Consider the following 23560-nt stretch of genomic DNA (forward strand, 5'->3'; position numbering starts at 1 on the left):
CCTTTCATAAGGGTACCACCCTCATGACCTAATTACCTCCCAAAGGCCGACCTTCAGATACTGTCACATTAGAGGCTAGGAGTTTAAGATATGACTTTTAGGAGGACACAGACATTTAGTCCATAACAGATGATTGTCACTGCTTCAAGTGCTGTCAGCTGTGTTGTCCTAGGGCTGGAGGCCCCAAGATGGACTCATCTGTTAAGGCCTTTGCACTAGCTGTGGCCTCATTTTCAAACTGGGTTTACACCTTTCTTGGCTGCCCTAGTAGTGAGGATCACATGGGATAATGCATATGGACGTAAGCCATACTGTTTATATATATAACTACAGTTTTTTTAGAGATGGGAAGACCTTTAGGGATTGTCTAACTCAAGCCCTCATTGTACAGATCTAAGTAATGATGGCCAGAAAGTCACAGTTTTGCCCAAGATCCTAGGGTAAAGTAGTGGCAGAACTGGGTCTTTAACTCTCAGACCAGTGTTCTCCCTACTATACCATCTGGCTTGTTATGTTGTTAGCTTGCTCTTTTTGTGTGTGTTTGTGTTGCTTTTGGTGACAGGGTCTGGCTCTGTTGCCCAGGCTGGAGTGCAGTGGTGTGATTACTGCTCACTGCAACCTCGACCTTCTGGGCTCAACTGATCCTCCTGCCTCAGCCTCCCAAGTAGCTGGTACTACAGGGTACTATTACTTTTACGTGCCCAGCTATTACTTCTTCTTATCATTGTTCTTAAAGTGCTGTGTAGCAGGGAAATCAGCTCCCTGTTAAGGAGATACAATTCAGATGTAAGATGCTTTCAATCCCTTGTGCACTCCACAGTATTTATCGCTGCTACCATGTGTCAAACTCTGCTCTAGGCTTCGAGGATATAGCAGTGAGCAAAACAGACAGAAATCCCTGCCTTCAGAGAGCTTAGCTCATGTGCGTGTGCACACACAGACACACACACGCACACACAAATGGCGTCAAGTGCTACAGAGAAAAACAGGACAGTGAAGGAAGATGGGGAGTGCTAGAGTTGGGGGACAAGGAGGGGAGATGTTTGCTGTCCTGAGTAAGGCGGTCAAGGAAGGTCTCCCTGATTGGATTAAGGAGTGACCTGAAGGGATAGGGGGAGGAAGCCATGTGGATATTTTAGGGGAAGAGTGTTCAAGGGAGAAGGAGCAGCAGGTTCTAATACGCTGAGACTGCTCTTGGCCCCTTCAGGGTGAGCAAATAAGCCGGTCTGACTGGAGCACAGTGAACAATGGGATGAGTGCAAGGAGAGGGCAGAGAATCGGGGTTAGGAAAGGGTCCATCATGGAGGGCCCTGTGGACCACTATAAGAATTTTGACTTTGACTCAGCTTTTAAATCAGTTTAATTCATCAGAAGACTGATATGATCTTTATAAATTAGCATTTTTCTTTTGACCCACCATTTTCTCCCTAATCCTGAATTTGAACTGTGTCACACAGTTGGTATTAGATGCTACTGAGTTCCCTACCCTAAGTGACCTGTTAGTGAATGTTTCTAAAGAAGAGAAATCCAGAAAGACCCAGGAACCTCATGTTCCAAATAAGGTTAAAATGAACTCGTGAGGTGTTTCTTGGCATCCAAAAACCAATTAAGCAGGTTACACGGAAGTATTTCTAAAAACAGCAGTTCAGTGGAAGGAGACTGACAGGTGAGCAGATGGAGGAATCATCAACTCAAATTTATTTCACAGCCTACAACTCAAATGAGCATTCCAAAGTCAGAACAGCTGGCCTTTTATTCTATAAGCCATTGTCCCTTGCTTTGCTTATCTCTCAGGAGTATGAGTGGATTATACTCACTGGCAGTCTGTCTGTTGGTCTTTGACTTTGCAGGGGAAAATCCTTTGTAGAAAAACAGGCTGTTTGTGTAAATCAGATTTTTCTGTAATGTCTGCCGCTTCCTGCAGATTGTGAAGTTTCTGGATTCTGGAAATCAATGGCATTGGCCTTTTAGCTTTTATTTTCATAACTGTATTCGTTACTTACATGACTGCTATTATTTACTCAGAATCAAGTTGATTCTGAGTAAATGGAATTGAACCACATAGTCAAAAAGCACAATCTTCCAATTTGCAAGAAGAAATGTTTTTTAGAATGTTGTAGTGCGTTTAAAAATCACAGCCACCTTGGATTTCTAATCAGAAGTTATTCTGGAATCTTTCTGAAGTTTGAGACTGTCCCACGCAAACGTTACTTAAATTTCAAGCAACAGGGAAGTCATGAGATTTGGAAAGGGTTATCTTTTGTCAGTCATGGTCCTTTGTGGAGTTCTGTGGTGACAGAGGACAGCGGAGAGACCGTATTCTGTGGCTGAAAGGAGGGCTTGATATTACCCGGTGGGGATTTTGTTCCAGTAATTGCATCAAATTGGACCTCCTGCCATGTCGTAGGTATAGCATGAATATCATTCATTAAGTCATGCACCTATATGCCTTCCCTCCCAATGGCTGAGTCACTAGCAGAATATATTTTCTTCCAAAGTGTTTGTTTTCATTGTTGCCCTTTAAAAATAATGAGTTCATTCTATTCCCTTGCAAGGAAAGTTACTCTAGACTGCTTTGAAATTGTATATCTTTTGTTGAGCACATTTCTGCAGTGGTTCCATAGCATTGTGTGCTGGGGAACCCAACCCGGTCTCTCTTAAAGCATCCAACCAAGCGGCCTCCGACTGGATACATATAATCGTCCAGCCCATTTGACCTTTATATTGTTACCTTTGGGCAGGTAGAAGTCATGCAAGTTTCGGGTGACCCTATCATGTGACCAGAGATCAAAGGTCAGCAGCTCCTAAATGTTCAGCTGTCAAGATAGCCCATTCATCACTATCATTATGTAACTGACAAGCCCACAAATGAACCAGGGGATAAAGTTATTCTCAGCCCTCTACCTCCTGGGTTTACACCTCAGTGGTGGGCCAAGCAGTCTCACATATTAAGTGGTTCCAAGGGCCTGCCACAGTCCCTGAAGTAGGGGGAGGACTTCAGGAGACCTATTTCATGTGCCAGACCCTGGGAAGTCACCAGCTGCCTGCCTGGGGAGCCAAGTTGCCGCTCTACAGGACTCTACAGTGGCCTGAGTCTGGTTTCCTCTGAAATGGAGCTGAATTGAATGTTAGTTCTTTCTGGACCCAAAGACACGTATGTCTCCCCCACCGCAACCCACCTTTAGCATCTTTGTGGTCCTTTGTGGCAGGTTAACACAGTGCAGTGTTTTCACCAACTGGCCTGATCTTAAGAGTCACCTATGAAAATGAAGATTCCCAGGACGTTCACCTGGAAAGTCTGACTTAGGACCAGGTGCCATAAGGAAACTCAGTTTCTAACAAGGGCCCAAATGATTCTCCTGATGTCTGTATTTTGGAAGAATGCAAAGAGATTTCGAGTCAGACAATTTTGGCTTCAAATCCTGACCCTATCCCTTGTTTGGCTGTGAAATCATGGATGGGTTAGTTAATCTTCTGGGCCTCATTTTCAATTTTGAGGACAAACATTTTAATAGAAGATGTATAGAATCCTAGCACTCATCTTTATTATTGTGGGGTTTTTGTTTGTTTGTTTGTTTGAGACAGGGTCTTGCTCTGCCACCTAGGCTGGAGTGCAGTGGCACAATCATGGCTCACTGTACCCTCAGCCTCCCAGGCTCAAGTGATCCTCCCACCTCAGCCTCCCAACTAGCTAGGACTGCAGCTGCCCGCCATCATGGCTGACTAATCTTTTTAAATTTTTTGTACAGATGGGGTTTCACTATGTTGCCCAGGCTGGTCTTGAACTCCTGAGCTTATTATCTGCCTGCCTCAGCTTCACAAAGTGCTGGGATAACAGACGTGAGCCACTGTGCCAAACCTTATTGGCTCTTTTAAATGTTTTTGTTAGTATTCTTATTATCCCTTTGGTGTGAGAGGAGATGTCATTGAAAGAGCATTGGCATGAGGTACAATGTCTTTATAATCTCTCCCATGTCAACAAAAGTCTCTGATAAACCTACAGGGGCGGTTTTGAGAGGGACAGGAGAAAGGCAGTGCTGTGAGGATCACACAGGCTCATCACATGGCTTGGGAGGTGCCCTGGTGGAGCCCACACGTTGTAGCAGTAAAGGGGAAAAGGCAGGGCACTCCTCTGGACCCCTGAAGAAAGCGTGGAGATGCCTTTGAGCTATTTCATGACCATAAGTGGCCCTGACTTCCAAACCAGCAAGGGGCTCTTGCATCGCTTATCTCCTCATCTTCTGACCTCCTGGAGGTACGATCTGAGCACCTTTACCCTCACCCCATGGAGCCTTTACCATAGGCCAGAGGAGCTGGGTTTTTTTCTTTCTTTTTTTTTTTTTTTCCACTTTTATTTTAGGTTTGGGGGTATGTGTGGAGGTTTGTTACATAGGTAAACATGTGTCACGGGAGTTTGAGGTACAGATTATTTCATCACCCGGTTATTAAGCCCAGTACCCAATAGCTGTCTTTTCTGCTCTCCCCTCCTCGCACCCTCCCTGCTCAAGTAAACCCCAGTGTCTCTTGTTTCCTTCTTTGTGTTCATAGGTTCTTATCATTTAACTCCCACTTAAAAGTGAGAACATGCAGTATTTGTTCCAGGGTTAGTTTACTAAGGATAATAGCCTCCAGCTCCATCCACGTTCCCATAGAAGATACGATCTTGTTTTTTGTTATGGCTGCATTGTATTCCATGGTGTATATGTGGATCTTGTTGTTTTTTATGGCTGTATTGTATTCCAGGGTGTGTATATTTTCTTTCTTTAATCTTTCATTGATAGGCATTTAGGTTGATTCCATGTCTTTGCTATTGTGAATAGTGCTGCGGTGAACATTTGCATGCATGTGTCTTTATGACAGAATGATTTATATTCCTCTGAGTGTATACCCAGTAATGGGATTGCTGGGTTGAATATTAGTTCTGCTTTTAGCTCTTTCAGGAATTGCTATACTGCTTTCCACAATGGCTGAACTAAATGACACTCCCACCAACAGTATATAAGTGTTCCCTTTTCTCCCCAACCTCGCCAGCATCTGTTATTTTTTTACTTTTAATAATAGCCATTCTGACTGGTGTGAGATGGTATCTCATTGTGGTTTTGATTTGCATTTCTCTAATAATCAGGGCTATTGAGCTTTCTTTCATATGCTAGTTGGCTGTATGTATGCTTTTTTTTGAAAAGTGCCTGTTTGTGTTCTTTTCCCACTTTTTAATGGGGTTGTTTTTCTCTGGTACATTTGTTTAAGTTCTTTATAGATGCTGGATATTAGACCTTTGTCAGATGCATAATTTGCAAACATTTTCTCCGATTCTGCAGGTCATCTGTTTACTCTGTTGATAGTTTCTTTTGCTGTGCAGAAGCTCTTAAGTTTAATTAGATCCTACTTATCAACTTTTGCTTTTGAAACCCTGGAAGACAAACTAGGCAATAGCATCCTGGACATAGGAATGGACAGAAATTTCATGACAAAGACACCAAAAGCAATCACAACAAAAGCAGGGGAGCTCTTAACCATGATTTACAGTGAGACACTCTGGTTTCATAGCCAGGATGATGGGAAACCTTTACCAAAACAAATCTCTTCTTGGAATCCCAAGTTGGAACTCTAAATGTTCTATCTCATGAAAAATAACAATCAGCTGGGCATTGTTTTGCATGCCTGTAATCCCAGCTATGTAAGAGGCTGAGAAAGGAGGATCACTTGAGTCCAGGAATTCTAGACCAGTCTGGGCAACCTAGAGAGACCCCATCTCAAAACAAAACAAAAAGCCCTGATGTTCATGGCTATTGCACTCTATAGTATTATTAATATTATATTTCAGACAAACTGGAGGTTATGTAGGTGCTGAGGGAAAGAATTGGGAACTGTGAAAACCATTGTTTATACAGAAGATGTATTTTGAGTTCCAAACAAATGTGGAGAACGTAAGACATTGACAGCAGCTGGGTACCGCCTGCACTGTCTCCTTCTCCAAGGCAGCAGGATGGCATAGACCCACAGGAGGGACTCTCTAATTATGCTAATTGGCCAAGATCCAGGCAGCAGAGTTATCTATGCTAAATGGAAGAAAGATTTCTTGTCTGTGCATGGTGGCTCATGCTTGTAATCTCGACCCTTTGAGAGGCCAAGGCAGGAGGATCACTTGAGCCCAGGAGTTTGAGACCAACCTGTGCAACAAAGGGAGACCCTATCTCTACAAAAAACAAAAACAAAAATAGCCAGATGTGGTGATGCCTGCCTGTACTCCCACCTACTTGGGAGGCTGAGGATCACTGGAGCCCAGGAGTTGGAGGCTTCAGTGAGCTATGACTGTGCCACTGTGATCCAGCCTGGGTGATGGAGTGAGACCCTGTCTCGAAAAAAGAAAGAAAGAAAGAGTTCTTGAAAAATGGATGGTATTTATGTGGCTGAATGGCGTTATCTTGGTATTCAAAAGCACTTCAGGTATATTTGGCAGTCAAAGCGTTTTTAAAGCACCTGAACAGCCTATCTTATATTGGACTTCTCACCGCTTCCCAGAAGCGTGAGGCCCAACAGTAGACGTATATACAACTAGAAGTTAAGCCAAACCCGGCTTCCCAAGTGGTCATGGTTGAAGAACACTAACTACTAAAAAGGTGTATTGACCCAGGGGGAAAAAAAGCTGACCCCTAGGGAAAAATCTGGCTTTTCCTCACTCTCTGATGTGTGTTGACTTTACTGATCTGGAAACATTAACGTGGGGAACAGAGGCAAGAGGTTAAAAGCCTTTCAAAGAAAAAGTGAACGTGTCTTTTGTCAAAACTCATTTAGGAATTGGTTTGGTTTAGTGGTTCTACAATAGGTAAACTGAGTTATTTGACATGTTGACTTGATAAAGCCGCCTTTGTCCAAGTAGACCGTTATGATAGCTGTAAGTATGACTGGGTGACTATTTACTTGTAAAGTTGTCCACAGTGTCATGATAGCAGTGACAAAAGTCCAAAAAGACACATTACAAATTCATTGACTTGTTCTTTTCAGAGGATTTAGAGTGTCAAGGGAAAGATTATTATAAACTAGACTGCAAATTTTTTTCACCACTAGCTATAACAGATTATTTGGAGCAAAATATGGTGAGACTATGAAAAACAGTGCAATGGAGTGGCCTCTTCCATGAGGTTAGATTTTAAATGTAGCGCTTAAGGTAGGCATCATGGAGGTGAGAATTATACATGGAAATCCCTTCAATTTGTACATCAGGTACTGGCAGGGATTTAGATACCATGTTAATATGAAAAATACTTATCTTTACACCCTGGAATCACTCTGTATGGCAAGACATTTGCCACACAAATACACATTAGAGTGAAATGAACCCTCAAGATACTGAATTGAACAGAGGATATTAGGGTCCCATATTGGTCTCACGCTTCCTTTAAAGCAAAAGGCCATTGAGAGGATTGTGGCCCTATGACATCATTATTTCCTGCTTTTTTCATGCTGATCTGGCAGGTGGGTTTTGCAGGTTCATGTGGACTTGATGTAACACCAATGTTTTCTACCTGAGGCCTCTTTTTTTTTTTTTGAGATGGAGTTTCACTCTGTCACCTAGGCTGGAGTGCAGCAGTTCGATCTCGGCTCGCTGCAATCTCTGCCTCCCGGGTTCAAGTGATTCTCCTGCCTCAGCCTTCTCAGTAGCTGGGATTATAAGCGTGCACCACCACACCTGGATAATTTTTATATTTTTAGTAGAGACAGGGTTTCACCACATTGGTCAGGCTGGTCTCGAACTCCTGACCTCATGATCTGCCCACCTCAGCCTCCCAAAGTGCTGGGATTACAGGTGTGAACCACCTTGCCTGGCTCCTGAGGCCTCTTAAGCCTTGGTATTGGCTTATGCTATTGCGCATTAGGAGAATGCATTATCATGTAGCTGATGCCCTCAAACAGACTCCTACTCAGCATTTGGCCAAGTGACTGTCAACTCCTTAAATTCAAATTCCAGAAAAGACACTGACTTAAAGAAGAGGAGACTTTTAAACACTGGGTATTTTCTGATGAAGCTGTCCATTTAAACTGCTCTAGTCTTTAGAAGTGTGATTTCTTTCATTTTTATTTGCGAGCGTTACAAGCCCTTCTGGCCAGCGTTGCATGATCACTAGATTGATCAGTGAGGTTTTAAAAATAGGACTTGTATCACATAAGAAGAGGGATATTGAGGCACAATTATACATTTATATGGTACTTTACATATTTAGAGTGCTTTTATATGTGTTATTTGATTTTATCTTCACATAACCCGGTAAAGCAGAGAAGCATTAACTTCATTGTAATAGTTGAGGAAACTAAGAGATTGAGATATTTTTCTCGAGGTCACCCAGGGAATATATTAATAATTAGAGACAGTTTATGCCCTCAGAAGCTGAACATGTATCTTTTATTTCTATAGACTGTAGATACTTATGCTATAAGAGCCTCACAATCAAAAGAATGAAAAGAAGAAAACTAGGTTTTATCAGTCATCTGACATAATAATAGTCCTTCTAGAAACTGGAGGTAAAAACATTTGCTTCTTTCCTCTGAAATGATTTGGAATGTCCTGCATATCTAAATTTGACAAGAATAGCTGACTAGTCAATGGACAGGATCCATTTTAGTCCAAATGGAAATCCGTGAAAAAGATGGAACGGAGAGAAAAGGGCAGCCAGCCAGATGTCCAGGGGTCTGACCCGCCCTGGCTCACTTGCACACCATTCCATCAAACCTTGAGTAAGGCAGCCCTCACTCAAACTGGGGATCCAAATACCTACCCCTGCCATCTCTCCTAGATTATTAGGAAAGTAAGAAGCAGTGCTGTGGATTGACATTATTTGGGACATTTAAACATTGTACAAAATGTAATTGTTATTTTAATTAGGAGTTGTTCTCCTCTTTCCCACTGAAGAATTCCCTCTTAGGAGTTCATTTCTGTTATCTCTTCAGTGGCCCATGCTTGGTAATATTTCTCCATCAAGTTCTAGTTTGTGTGTGTGTGTGTGTGTGTGTGTGTGTGTGTGTATGTTACATTTGCTTATTCTGATGAATCTTTCAGCAGAAACCATTTCTCCTGAAATCTTTCTTTATCATTTCATGAAGAGTAATGGAAATGTTACCTGTCCTTTATTTGTTGCAAAATTTAGGGACAAGGAAGAAGACCGTGTATGTTTTCTTAAAATCAATGGCCAGCACATTACTGTAAAACCTATTGATTAAAAACACAAAGTATAATGTTAGTCATTTAGTCTGTGAAGTGATGCAATAAGGGAAGAAATTTATCCTTTGACTTTTGCATTAACCTTTTATTGACTGCTTGCATACCCATAATTAACACACACTTTAGCTAAAGTGGTTAATTTTAGCATGGTGACCAGTGTTCACTAATGTAGCTGCAATCCCGATCTTCTAAATGTAAGTACAGCCCTGGGGGAAATCAGCGGGCAGTGACGCCCTTCATGAGTTACACCTTGGTCAGGGGGACCTCTGGACAATCTGCTAGCAGCCAGCCAATGTGACACCTTTTGGCTGCTTCCTGTTACGTCACTAGGTCATTCAGGGAGAACCACTCCTAAGTAGCTGAGAGTTTTAGGAGGTGGTTTATAGAGTGCTTTGAGTCAAAATAATGTAAATTTAGGAAGGAGAGACAGAAAAAGTATATATATAATATATATACTTTATATATACATATAATATGTAATGTAGTATATATTGTATATAATTATATGTATTTATTATATAATTATTTTATATATTATATAATATTAGATATAATTATATTTTATATATTTATTATATAATTATAATAGTTATATCATTATATAATTATATAATAAATATATAAATTTATAAATTACATATAATAGTTATATCATTATATAATTATGTAATAAGTATATAAAATTATATAATTGTTACAATTGTATGTAATAGTTGTATAATTATATATTAAATATATAAAATATATAATTGTATAATAATAAATACATATAATTGTATATTTTAATAAATATATAATTACATATTATATATACTATATTATATATAATTTATGTATATCATTATATATAATAATTCTATATAATAATATAATAAATATATTATTGTATATAAATATATAGTACATGATATATAATATATTAAAAGTATATGTACCTACTATATTATGTATATACTTTATCTCTCTTCCTCCTAAATTTGTATTATAAATTCACATTACATATATATTATACATAATATATAATAAAGTATATAGTATAAAATATGTATATATAAAATATTTGTATGTATTATATTTAAAATATTTATATATAAAATAATAGGTATACATATAAAGCATATGTTTACAATATTTTATGTGTATATACATATTATTTTCCTTTGCTCTCCTTGAACTGCTTCATGAAAGGGGCAGTATTTTCTGAACAGATCCAAGTTTATTTGCTAACCCAAGAAACATTTTAAAAAATGGGATTTTTCCTTAGGATAGGATTAGAGAGGACAGGATTGAAAGGGGAAACTGTAACTTTCTTATTGTTTGGCTGGGTTCAGTAGGACTTGGGAATGACACTGAGAAGGGAATCTTGTTAACTTTCTTTAGCAACATTATCCAGCTCTAGTCCTGAAAATTGGCTTATTTTCATGCAAAGGCCAGTGTGGATGGACGAGCATTCTCTTGTTTTCTGGGCAGAAATTTGTCCCAGATAGGAATACTATTTGAAACAAAACCAAATGTCTGTGTTTTCGTGGGTTCATACCCAGGTATTCTCTGCACACACTACGCTGTATCAACCACAGCGTCTCAGTTTGGAGAGACTATCTGCATTCACTTGGCTAAGGCAATGGATGTTATAAAAGGCAGGAAATAACTGACAGAAAGGAAGCATGGCCAGCATATCAGCTAGGATTCTTTACAGAAAAACCTAACTCAGACAATAAAGTCTCATGAAACTGAAACATCTAAGTGAAGCATGACCCAGATACTCAAACAGCATCGTCCAGGACCCACCCCTTGCTGGACGGCAGCAAAATGTTGATGGCAGTTCCACATCACACATCCTAATTGTTCATAGGCCAGGAGAGGAGAAAGTCTTTTCCTTTAGCTCCCATACCAGTCCTCTGATTTATTCTCTTGATTTTGCCCCATATTGGGTGGGTCATGCGCCTCCTCTTAAACCACTCCCTGTGGCTAGGAAAGCGTGATGTACTGACGTAGCTTAAGCCAATCAAGGCTCTCCCCTGGCTGTAGAGGTGGAGCTAGTCCCACCCACATCAAGTCATGAAGCATGGGGAAGGGACAGGTACCCCACAGGAAAATTAGAATCCTGTTGGTGGAACGGTGGGAGTAAATACAGGACAACAAATTTCCATCACAATCAGTATTCCTCACACATTTCGTACGACAACTTGGGGCCCCTTTATTTTGCAAGAGACTATATAGAGTATTGTGTGCTAAGAAACAATCCAACTTTATTTCCTGTAAATACAAAATCAGTCTGGAACAACCACCATTTAGAAGGCCAGACGACAATGCCTTTTATCAATCCTAGGGCTTCAGGAATAACTGCTGATCCCTTCTGAATCTGAACATTTTAGCCTGACACTGGAAAGTTGTAGCAGCTTGAATACATAAGCCTCAGGGTCTTGGAATGTCAAAATGTGATAGGATCCAGCCTTAGGTGCAATTTGATTCAAGCCAGACAGAGCTGCTCCTGTATCCCCAGAGCTTCCCCTAGAAGGAGTCTGTCTAGAGGCTATGCACCCAGTTAGTATGAAGGAAGGAGACTGCCCAAGTATAACAGGCAGCTCTCTCATTGGCATTTCTCATCTGCCACTGGTACCTGGAGTAGAAGTAACGATAGTGGTAAAATTATTTTATAGGTATTGGGCGCTTGCTATGTGCCAGGAAATGTTCTAAACACTGCGTATAATTCATGTAATCTTCACATCAACCCCATAAGTAAGATACTATTATTACCGTCACCACTTGACAGATAAGAAACTGAGGCTCAGCGAGGTAACAAAACCTGCCCAAGATGTCATGCCCCTGGAGAGCAGCAACTCCGGCAATCAAGAGAACACACTCTTTACCACCATGCTGCAGTCTCCCTGCTTCCCATCTTTGGAAATTAAGATCCAAGAAGGAAGAATGAGTGACCTGAGCAAAAGAAATGAAACCCTAAAGGGGGACAGATGTGCCTTCAAGTAATATCCAACCTTCTCTTTATCAGTTCCATAGTCTGGCATGATGCTAAATCACAAAATATCATTTGAGTTGGGGATGTCTGTCCTTTTTCATGGGTGACTACATCACCTCCAATAACGAGCGCTCTGCTGGCCCCTATTACTATCATTTGGAAATTGGCAAGGAACACTGGACATTAAAGAAAAAACTTTAAAGTAATCTTGAAATTTCTGAATGAAGGCTCTGAAGAAACCCAACAAAGGGTTCTACTCCTGGCCCAGATGGATGCAGTGACTATGTACAGCTTGTCTGTCAGAGCTTGCATGCAAAGGAGCCACTTCCCATACCAGCCAGTCTTTGTTTTCTTCTTCTTCTTCTTTTTTTGGAAAGAGTCTTGCTCTGTTGCCCAGGCTGGAGTGCAGTAGCACAGTCTTGGCTCACTGCAACCTCCGCCTCCTGGGTTCAAGTGATTCTCGCGCCTCAGCCTCCCAAGTAGCTGGGATTACAGGCTGGCATTACCATGCCCAGCTAACTTTTGTATTTTTTAGTAGAGACAGGGTTTCGCCATGTTGCCCAGGCTGGTTTCTAACTCTTGGCCTCAAGTGATCTGCCTGCTTTGGCCTACCAGGGTGCAAGGGATTACAGGTGTGAGCCACCACGCCTGGCCCCAGCCAGTCCTTTGATGAGAAGAACAACAGCAGAAAACTGTGAAACAGCTTTGCCCAAAAGAAAAGCCATTGGGATTGGGAAGCTTGTACAACACAGCATAAGCAAACCTCTGCAGCAGGCTTCAATATGTTTAATACTTTCTCAAAGTACGGAGGCAAAACCCATTTGACAGGTGAAAAAGCATCTCTATTGACTTTCTACAAACTTTATGATATTCTAGGTGGATCGACACTTATCATAGCCCTTTAATCTGCCAGCCAGGATAATGTGTGCACAGACAATTTATCCACTGTGAGATTGAAATGCTCAATTTGGAATAACTTTCCCTACCCAGTAAATTGAGCATTACTCTAGGATTCTGAGACAGAGAGAAAGCACAATTTTAAAAGCTTTGCAGAGTTCCTTTGTAATTAGTCGCAGCTTTCCTTGAATATTAATTTTCCCTGCATCCCTTTCAAGTGGTTTAGAGACTGTCTCTAGAACTACAGAGATGCACCCTCAGAACAACGACAGCAAGCGGCATGGTCTCAAACACCTATGATTAAGTAGTCTACAGAACGCACCCTCTGTTCTTCAGTGCAGTGTGTAGCTTATCAGTGCAAACAGTTTAATATTTATGCTAAGAGGATTGTCAAAAGCAGCTTCTGTTGCTTTAATTCTTGTTTTAAATAAATAATGAGAACATTTAAACACATTACTCTTCTTGGGGCCCCGGGGTCAGCTAATCTTATTATTTATGAAGTGATGTGCTACATAATAGTACTTAGTGCATGTTAACAGACGCTATTATCAGGGCCTGATGCAGAGAGCTGAAGATATATTAGAATGTTATGTGTAATGTACGACGGATTGAGTGCATAGGATGCCGGTGTAGCAATTAACCACACTCGAAAATAGGTGTAAAGTTGAAGTATGTTTTCCCGGGGGGATCCCCTCACCATTAATAATTCCCCAGAGGAGAAGATGTCTTTCAGTTAGGAACCCTCCTACCATCAGGCTTGGAAATGGGGCCAGAATATTCCATTCTTTGATCTCTTCATAGTCAGCCCTACACAGTCAGAAGACAAATAGTGAGCATGACCACTTTTTAATTGATTTAGACAAAAATGGAGAGAAGGCGGGGGTGGAGGGAGGCACATGTGCAATGCTCCCAAGTGTCCTCATAGTGTTTGGTTTTGATCCACTCATTTTCACTGCCACGTACTCCAGGAGAGTCGAGAAATTGTTCATTCCTTAATGTAATCTGTTTCCTTCTCTCTGATCCTCATTTTGCAGATAAATAAAGCTAAAGCCACTGAGTTTTCCCAGGTCACTTTTTAAATAAGCCAGTCTCTCTGAGAGATAGATGCCTGCCAAGGTGTGAGAACGTTGCCCCAATTTTTTTCCTGTGAGGCTATAATTTAGTTTCATATGATAATTAATTTCTCTACTATTGATGAATAATCCATTCAATAAAAACCGTGATTTAAGTGTTTTCCTTAGGGACTAACTCTTGCTGGCCTCTTAATTTAATTTTGTGCAAGTTTTTCCCACCTCTTCATCAGTGGAAATGATTATTAACCTCTATTTGCATATATCCTTATAAATCGGTCTCTCCTTGGAGTGCCTTTTTCTGAGCACAGCAAGCTGGGACACTTGTAAATCTCCAGGATCTCCAAAGTCAATCCCGGCCTGTAATATTGTTTAATCTATTCTTGGACGTTTTAATGCAGTAAATTCAATTTAATCTTTCCCAGTAATCTAGTAATACATTGAAATCCCACAAACATTTAAATCTGATAATGGCTTAATCACACACTTTAAATAACAGTTGAGATAATGAAAAAATAATTCACCATTTTAAAGGCAGAGTAACTGAATTTCCCTGATGATTGGCTTCTACGAAGCCACCTGAGATAATACAAATCTGGGAGTCAAAGCAAAGGAAGTCCCAACACCATCAGAAACAGTCTTCCTTCTTATAAACAACTGCGTTCCACCTGTAGATTCATTCAGTCGTCACCATGACCTTCACCCCCGAGGACTGTCTTTGGAGCATTGGCCAGTGTTGCTCCAAGCTTCCTGTGGGTTGGGGTCTTCTGGGGGTTTCCTCCCGTGGATTAATTTCCTATTTTTACTCTTCCAGGTGCCAGTCACGAATTGCCCGAACATTACCCGCTGATCAGAAGCCAGAATGTCGGCCATACTGGGAAAAGGATGACGCTTCGATGCCTCTGCCGTTTGACCTCACAGACATCGTTTCAGAACTCAGAGGTCAGCTTCTGGAAGCAAAACCCTAGAAGGAGCACAAGTCTCAGGCGGAGGAGAAAAAGAGATTGGCTTTTCTCCTCCAACGTTGTCATGGGCTTAAGCAAGGGCAGTGGAGACTTCTCTTGGCCCCTAGATTGTAGCACCCGGGTCCCAATCCAAAACAGCTAGGAAATGGTGCCCATGAATTTTTAAATGTTTTAAAATGACCCTGTATTATAGTCTGATTTGGTGTTAAACAGGACCTTCTTCCCCAAAAATTGTTCAGATTATAAAATGTGAGCCATTCAGCCCCCAAGGTCCGGGGCAGGCGACAGGAACAAGCCCAGCGTGTGACAAAGCCTAACCTACTTTCCTCTTTCCCAAGCTTTTTCAGAGACTCTGGAGTGGACCCAGCCCTCTGGGGAAAGACAGAACTTACAGACATCCCAGTTTCTCACCACACCCATAGTGCTGTCCAATATGGTAGCCACTAGCTAGCTGTGGCTACTTCAATTTAAATTCAGTTTTAATTTTAATTAAAAATGCAGCCCTTCAGTCGCCCTGGCCACATTTCAAGTGCTTAACAGCCTCATGTGGCTAGTGACTGCTGTATTGGACGGTACAGATATGGAACATTTTCATCATCGGAGAAAGTCCTATTGGACAACACTTCTATAAAAAGTTTGAGAGCAGGAATTCTCATTTCCATTCGTCTGTAGCTTCTGTCCCCAAAGGCAAAGAAACTAAAAGAGAAATGACTCATTGAAGATTGGCCTCTTTCCTTTCTCTAAGACAAACCTAAGTAAAAGCCTGAGCTTTGAGTCCTATGCTCAGCACACAGGAAGGAGATGTTAATAATTAAAATAAAGTTGATATCCTGTCTTTAGGGAGTTCTCCTGATCTCTTGAAAGAGACACAGCCCCATTTACATTATTTCGTGGATTTCACCAGCATAGTATAGTTTTTTCTGTAAGTCCCTCATTCTTATGTAATAACAGGTGGAACTGAGGTTTGAAGAACCTCAGTGGCCCATCCTGATGACATTGGAGACTCAAAGAGACAAGAGAGAGTAGGGTTTAAAACCTGAGCTTTAAGACTCCCACTAGCTTCGTGTCCTTTGGCATGTTAACGTGCCTCAGTTTCCTCATCTGTATAATGGGGATATATGAAAGGCACCAGTCCCAAGGTGAACATTAAGTGAGATGATTCGAGTTACAGACTTAGAACAATTTCCAGCACATAGTTAAATATCCAGGAAATTCTAGTACTGTTATGTGTGGGTGAGCTGACCTGGATGTAGATGTTTTCCTCTCTCTTGCTGACCCCTCCGCCAGTTTTGTCTTGTGATGCCATTAACACATCTCTCCCTTTCTGACCTGGCTCCTGCCCATTGGTGTCCCAAGAAATCGTGAGAATAGTTAGCCCCCCTCTCCCCAGCCTGTTGCTTTCTCGTGTAGTTGTTCACAGTAGTTGAGAAGTTGAAGGGCTTTTGCCTATTGAAGGTGCACTGAGAATAAACTCTTTCCTGCCACCAGAATTGCAGTGGTTCACAGCCTGCACTCATTCCCATGCAGTTAATAGCCACAGAAATGTCACATTAAGCAAAGCAGCCAGGGTCTCATCGTGTTGAGACTCGAGTCTCTCAGACCTTGGGTTCATTCCCTGGTGTCTTTGAGCCTCGGTTTCCTCATTGGTGAAAGAGAAGTGAAGCAGTGTCTCACAGGGTCATTACAGAGATTAAATGGAATAAATGAAATAACGTAGACCAGGAGGGCGTGGTGTTTAAAAGTCACAGATGGGGCACCCTCGGGCCATCCAGCCCAGTGTTTTCTTTAGCCCCTGTGATGTTCATTTTTTGTTATATCCCATTAGGTGCCAATATTTAAAAATTGGGAGATTTCACATAAAATTAAAAGGTCTGCATTTTCTTTTTTCTTTTCGTTCTTTTTTTTTTTTTTTTTTGAGACACAGTCTCACTCTGTCACCAGGCTAGAGTGCAGTGGCACGATCTCAGCTCACTGCAACCTCCGCCTCCCAGGTTCAAGTAATTATCCTGCCTCAGCCTCCCAAGTAGCTGGGACTACAGGCACGTGCCACCACGCCCAGCTAATTTTTGTATTTTTAGTAGAGATGGGGTTTCACCATATTGGCCAGGATGGTCTCGATCTCAACCTCGTGATCCACCCACCTCGGTCTCCCAAAGTGCTGGGATTACAGGCGTGAGCCACCGCACCCAGCCAAGGTCTGCATTTTTCTTTAGAACTCAGAACACCCAGTAGTCCTAGGCCCCTACCCTCGCATGGCAGCAAGCTAAATAGCATCTTCCCACTGCGAGTTGGGGCATGACCCAGCCTATGGTTTGCCATACTCCCTCTTTTTCTCCGTTTTTTCATTAATTGTGAACCTGACCTGCATCACCCTTTCATGTCAGCGCTCTCCAAACCTGCTTGCTTGCACCCCTCTAGTCGAAATGTTTTGTGCTCACCCCAATATATGTGTGTGACTATTGAACTCTATTCGTAGACTGCTTGTACTAATGTCATTTGCTTCATAAAATATTCATATCCAATAAACATATTAAAAGGATGAGATAAGAAACCAAGAGAGATTTTGCTGTTTTTTTCCTTTTGCATGGATGAGCCAGCTTCACTGTCCTGGGTGGGGCCCAGGTGGAATTAGTTCTCAAAGTCCTCCAGGTGGAGTCAGGGAATGTGCAACAGGGTTGGAGAAATCACTACTTTAAGTGAATCCGAAAGGTGAGATCACATTTGCTCTAAAGAAATGGTGATCCCAGCACTTTGGGAGGCTGAGGCAGCAGATCACTGGAGGTCAGGAGTTCGAGACCAGCCTGGCCAACACGGTGAAACCCCGTCTCTACTAAAAACACAAAAATTAGCTGGGTGTGGTGGTGTGGCCTGTAATCCCAGCTACTCGGGAGGCTGAGGCAGGCAAATCGCTTGGCCCGGGAGGCGGAGGTTGCAGTGAGCCGAGATCATGCCACTGCACTCCAGCCTGGGCCACGGAGCGAGAGAAAAAAGAAATGGTGACTTTCATTGATCATGTGTTTGAGGATTTCATGTGCTCTCCAGGGAGGTTTCAGGTGGGTAGAAGGAGGCGGGCAAGACCCAATAAAAAAGCAGCTGGTGCGGGCAATGACAATGAACTCGTATCCTGCAGGGTCAAAGGAAGGCTTGCTTCTGCCCTGTGAATTGGAGAAGGACTTTCCTGGAAGCACAGGCCCAGAAATCGCACCCTTCTCCCCATGTGTGCGGATAAGGGACCACTTCCATCAGCAGCAGCCCCCTCCTGATTTCCTGCCAGTCCTCCCTGTGGTCCCAGGTCTCTTGAGAAAAGTGATCTAAGAGATCCCTTTGCAATGAGGTGCTACTGACTGCCCTACCTCCCTCCCTTCCTCCCGCAAACGTTTCTTGGTGCTGACCACAGCCTCAGCAATGAGGCAAGCCTGGGGACCCAAGACAGATCTCTGCCTCCCAGGCTAGTGGATGCCCTGGGATATGTAGTCACCAAAATAGGAACTTACCCCATAGTGGGGAAATAGACAGTAAGCAGCAAATCAATAACAAGAGTGTTCCAGATGGTTGTAAGTGCCAGGAAGGGAACCAACTGGGAGAGGGACAAGAGGAGATGGTGACTGACCAAGGGGACCTTGATCAGGCTGTGGGGAAGGGAGGTGGTTGGGAAGAGCTTCCCAGGAAAGGGGATGGTGGGCCCAGGCAGGAGAGCCTTGGGAGGGGGTGCCCAAGGAAGGAAAAGGGCCCTGAGCCTGAAGCCGAGAAGACCAGGAGGGGAGAAGGGGAGATGTAGGGCAGAGCAGACGGGAGCCGCTCAGGTTTTATTCCACACACCCCAGGAAGCATGAGAGGGTTTCAAGCAGCAAGGGCATGGAGGTAACTTGGTGAGATATTTTTATGCATTAGACCATCGCTCTATCTGGATTCCAGAGGGTCTCTGAGAGAGCAAACAGCTTAATCCAAAGGAGGGGCTTTCCAACTGGGAATGTCCCCCTGCCTGGGTGAGATCTCAAGATGGCCTGCGGCCCCTCTAGGTTGCCCACCTACAGAGTTCACTCTAAACAGCCCCTCCCCTCCACACCCCAGCAGATCCATTCCTGACGCCCTCACTGGCAGGCTCCAGCCCCATAGAGCTTTCTAGACATAAAAGAGCAGGGTCATGGCATCATTGGTGACACAATTTTAGTAATAAGCTTCAAAATCCATCACTCCACTGAATCGAGGGATGCCAGAATCGAGAGTCCATAGGACCGGTTTAATGGATCCCACATTCAGTAGACGGTTTTTTGTATGCTTCGAGGGAAGGAAGGTATTTTCAAATGCAACTTCTTTTTTTTTTTTTCTTGCTCTAGTTAGGGCTGATTTTACCACTGGGCAAATTGCATACATTTGGATCCATGCCACGCTAAATACTGTTTATTTTGGAGATCTGTCAGAGGCAAGCACATGGAAGACAAGGGGATTCTGGTTTGAAAAGGCAATTCTCATCCAGACAGATTCAGATGGAGAGGAGCGGTGCGGATTAAAATGCGCCAAAGTGGTAATGCCGTTTATCCCGTTTGCCTTTGTTACTGTGTGATTAAATGGTATTTTTAATTAAGTTTCATTGGGAGCCATAGGTATCGCGGTGGTGAAATCAATTTGACAACCATAAAGGGGAGAGACGGCACAGGCGTGTTGTGATGATTGCGGCTGTAGGGAAAGCCGGGCAGCTTGCAGAGGATGGGTGGGAGGAGGGGAAGCCGGCTAAGAATGACTTCCTGCAAGACAGCAAGGGCACCCCTGGGCCACTGCTGTGTTTGGGAGGCAGGTTTTGGGGGTTGTCAGAAGGCATTCACCTGGTTCTCTCACTCACCTGAGACACCCGATAGATTCCTGGAAACTCCAGGAAAGTATCTGAAGATCTGGTTCTCCATTCTCTCTTATTAACAAGGAGAACCACAAGTGCCCCCCAGATCCCGGCTAGAAGGACCAGACAGCTTTCCACCCTGGTTCCCAGGCAGCCCTGCTCCCATAGTCCTGTGTCCCATCGGCCCCATGCTCCCAGGACAGTCCTAATTCCCACCTCTCAGAACCTTGTCAGCCAAGTTCTTCCTGCTCTCTGGCCCAAATCCTCCTCCTACATTGGAAACTGAGCCTCTCTGCACCCTCTGCTCTTTCTATCCTGCTGTCATTCATCAGATTTTCCAAATCTTTGGATTCCTGAGTGGTAGAAGAGGTTTTCTGAGTTTAAGTTCTGATTCTGTGTGTGATCCTCACTCTACCACCTCTTCAAACCTTTGTTCTCTTGTCTACAAAATAGAATAGTAGTAATCCATCACCTAAGGTTGTTGTGAAGGTTCAATAAGTTAATGCATATTTAAAATGCATCCCGCAGTACCTGACATATACTGGTCTTCAGTGAGGTACTAGCTATTATTATTAACCAAGTTTCCTGTGGTAACAGTTGTAGCTTTGTGACTGGGCCAAATCACTTAACCCCTCTGTGCTCCAGTCTTTGTTTCTATAATGGGGATGATGATAATGCCTAGCTCATTGGATTGTTCTGTCCCCTGCGATCAGCCGTGTTAAGTGATTCATATCATGTCTGGTACTTAAAAATCACTCCACGCATGTACATTATTATGATGAAAAATATGATCAGTGATATCCTGACCAAAATATTAAAGGGACTAAAGATAGCTGTGGCTTGTTCAAGAAGAATATTGTGTCACTATCCCATATATTATCCCATTTGCTCTTCACAGCTTCCATTTTTCGCTAGGCGGATGGCATGGAACTTTTTATAAATGAGATATTATGAAAAATGATGTTTTAGGACTCTCATTTCTACAGTGGGAGTAGGTCACCCATTGCAATTTTAGATTTGCTTAAAAAAATTCTTGCCATCACCTTCTAATGGATGATCTGTGTACAACAATTGTTTATTGACTCTGAATGTCTAAGTACCAGGGTCAGTCTATTTCAAGGGGAGGGAAGCATTAATTAACCTCCAGCATTAGATTCAGTGATTCTTTTCCAATGATGCAGTTCATGACTTTGCTCGCATTTACTTTTCATCAATCCTGAAAGAATTGAGGTAAAATAGTTCCTCTGCACATGTGTGTCAAGCTAAATGGATAACAGCAGATACAGATCTGTTTGCCTGTCTGCACTTGCCTTTAGACAAAATTCATCAATTTTACAAAAGCCACTGACTAAACATGGCACCAATACAAATGAAGCACTTCTAGCAGGCGGAGTTTCCCTTTGTTTCTGATCTGGTAAATGCAGTAGTTTCCTGCTGAGAGATGGGAAGTGCTGGCCTAGAACAGCAAGGTGCCCTACAGGTGGGGCCAAAAGGGTCAAGACCGTTCTACAGGAAGTTTAGGAGAAGTTCAGTGGTTCCAGATCCTGTGTGCTTCGGGTAATTCTGACCCTCTTCATTAGTGATAATGGCATGAAGCTCTTTCACACAGTCTTTTTTTTTCTTTTCTTTTTTTTTTCAGACAGGGTCTCACCCTGTCACATAGGCTGGAGTGCAGTGGTGAGATCATGGCTCACTGCAGCCTCGACTTCATGGGCTCAAGCAATTCTCCTGCCTCAGCCTCCTAAGTAGTCGGGATCATAGGCACTTGCCACCACACCCGGCTAATTTTTTTGTAGAGACAGGATTTCACCACATTACACAGGCTGGTTTCAAACTCCGAGGCTCAAGTGATCTGCCTGCATCGGCCTCCCAAAGCGCTGAGATTACAAGCGTGAGCCACTACGCCTTGCCCTCCACACAGCCTTGCTTGGTGTTAAAGATTAAACAAAGACCACAGGTGATCACTCTCTTCGTGGTGCCAGTTTCAAGGGCACCCTTCTTCCCTTCCCAGCCTCCGAGAGAAGGAGAGAGGGTCCACAAGCCAGATCCATCCCCATCCACACAGGTAAAACCACGGCTGTGCAGCTAGCAGGTGGAGATAACATTTGGAAAAGGGCTTTGTAAATGCTAAAGGCCTACTCAAGTCCAAGGGAGAGAAATTATTATTATTCGTTTTGTGAAACCAATTTAGTTTGGGTGGGTAATGGAAGAATCTCTACATACATTCATTACTTCTGATCAGGCAAGACCAGTCTGACACAGGAACAGTATATGGCTCACTCTTAAAGCCACAGCAGGCTGCCAGGGCTTGGAGAAATAGAAACCTCTCTTGCACAAGAATAGTCTCAATGAATTATATTAAGGCCTCTTTAAGTTTTTCAGACTCCATGCACCCTGTGGAAACTGCCTTTCTTGAGTAGAGGTACGTTCAGCACTTCATAAAATAATCTTGGAGCCTCCAGACACACGGATGGAGGAGCATGATTTCATTTGTTTCTTTGCAAAACTGCTGTCCCCAACTGAAAAACCTGATTATCCTTTCAAATAGGGAATTCGGCTTTCCACGTTGGAACCAGAACAGTTAACCTTCAAACCCCCAAGGCCTGCAAGAGATGAATCAATTTCTCAGACAGCCAAAGCCGTGGCTTATAACTCATCCAACCCAGAAAACTGGACCACTGGTCACCTTCCTTGCCCCTGCCCCCAACTCTGCAGACAGAGGTTTTCAGTTGATTATGCCTTGATTAGAGTCAGGAGAGAAGCAAACCAGGTATATAGGATTCCATTATCCTTCCCTCCTCTGCTCCCAACCAGGGTCACGCTGAGAGGGATCTCGGTGAACATGTGAACAATCAAGCCATGTTTACCATGGACGTTTAGTTTTCTTTTCTCAAAATCAAAACAGAGTTTAGTAGGCAGCATATTTCATACATGCCCCTTGATCAATGGAATGATCTGTCAGAAGCCATTAAAGCCCCCATTAGCTTGAATGCATTCAAAGCTAAACTATTGGATCATTTAAGGGCTGCAGTGATTGTTTTTAATATACCGTACATTGATTTCTGCCTGTGAGCAGCAACATAAGTTTGAAACTAACTGTGTATGACTAAGGCTTCATTTGCTGTCTCCAACCCTCTGTGAGAAGCATGGTTTCACTTCGACCAGAAATGTCTGTGTATAGTTTTCAAAGAGATGCAGACCCTGTTCGATTTCCCAAGGTTTAGACTGGGTCGGGTTGTTATTTCTTTTTTCCCTGAGCTTTCTCCCATTTCTTTGTGCCCATTAAGTGAGCTGTGCGTGCAGAACGGGAGAGGCATCCCTGCCAAGGACTTCAAGTGAAAGGCGGTGGGAGAAATTGTTCTGAAAGCATGAAGCCCAGCTGAGGCCAAAATCAAAGTGAATTTGACAGCCTTGGGCCAGCAAAACTCTGTACCCAGCAGAAAGCAATAGATGTGTGCCTGTGTCAGGGGCATCCTCACTGGGACATAGCTTGGGGAGCTGAAGGTACCTTGGAAGGGCCAGATGAGGAAGCTAGCCAAGGCCACAGGCCCTCCTTGGACTGCCATATTGCCAGCTCTTCATAGTATTGACTCTTCAGTC

The 23560-nt window shown here is 42.9% G+C and overlaps 1 protein-coding gene across 2 annotated transcripts in view; it reads left to right on the forward strand.

Annotated features, from left to right (window-relative positions):
- FTO (FTO alpha-ketoglutarate dependent dioxygenase) overlaps positions 1–17681 on the forward strand; it is a 405797-nt gene extending 388116 nt beyond the window's left edge. For both annotated transcript variants that reach the window (XM_019012612.4, XM_019012613.4), the window contains exon 9: positions 14976–17681. In XM_019012612.4, coding sequence (XP_018868157.1) covers positions 14976–15129 — 154 coding nt within the window. In that variant the 3' untranslated portion in view covers positions 15130–17681. The remainder of the gene's footprint in view (positions 1–14975) is intronic.
- Positions 17682–23560: the final 5879 nt, after the last annotated feature.

The sequence above is a fragment of the Gorilla gorilla genome, chromosome 18, assembly GCF_029281585.2.
Source record: "Gorilla gorilla gorilla isolate KB3781 chromosome 18, NHGRI_mGorGor1-v2.1_pri, whole genome shotgun sequence".
NCBI classification, from domain to species: domain Eukaryota; kingdom Metazoa; phylum Chordata; class Mammalia; order Primates; family Hominidae; genus Gorilla; species Gorilla gorilla.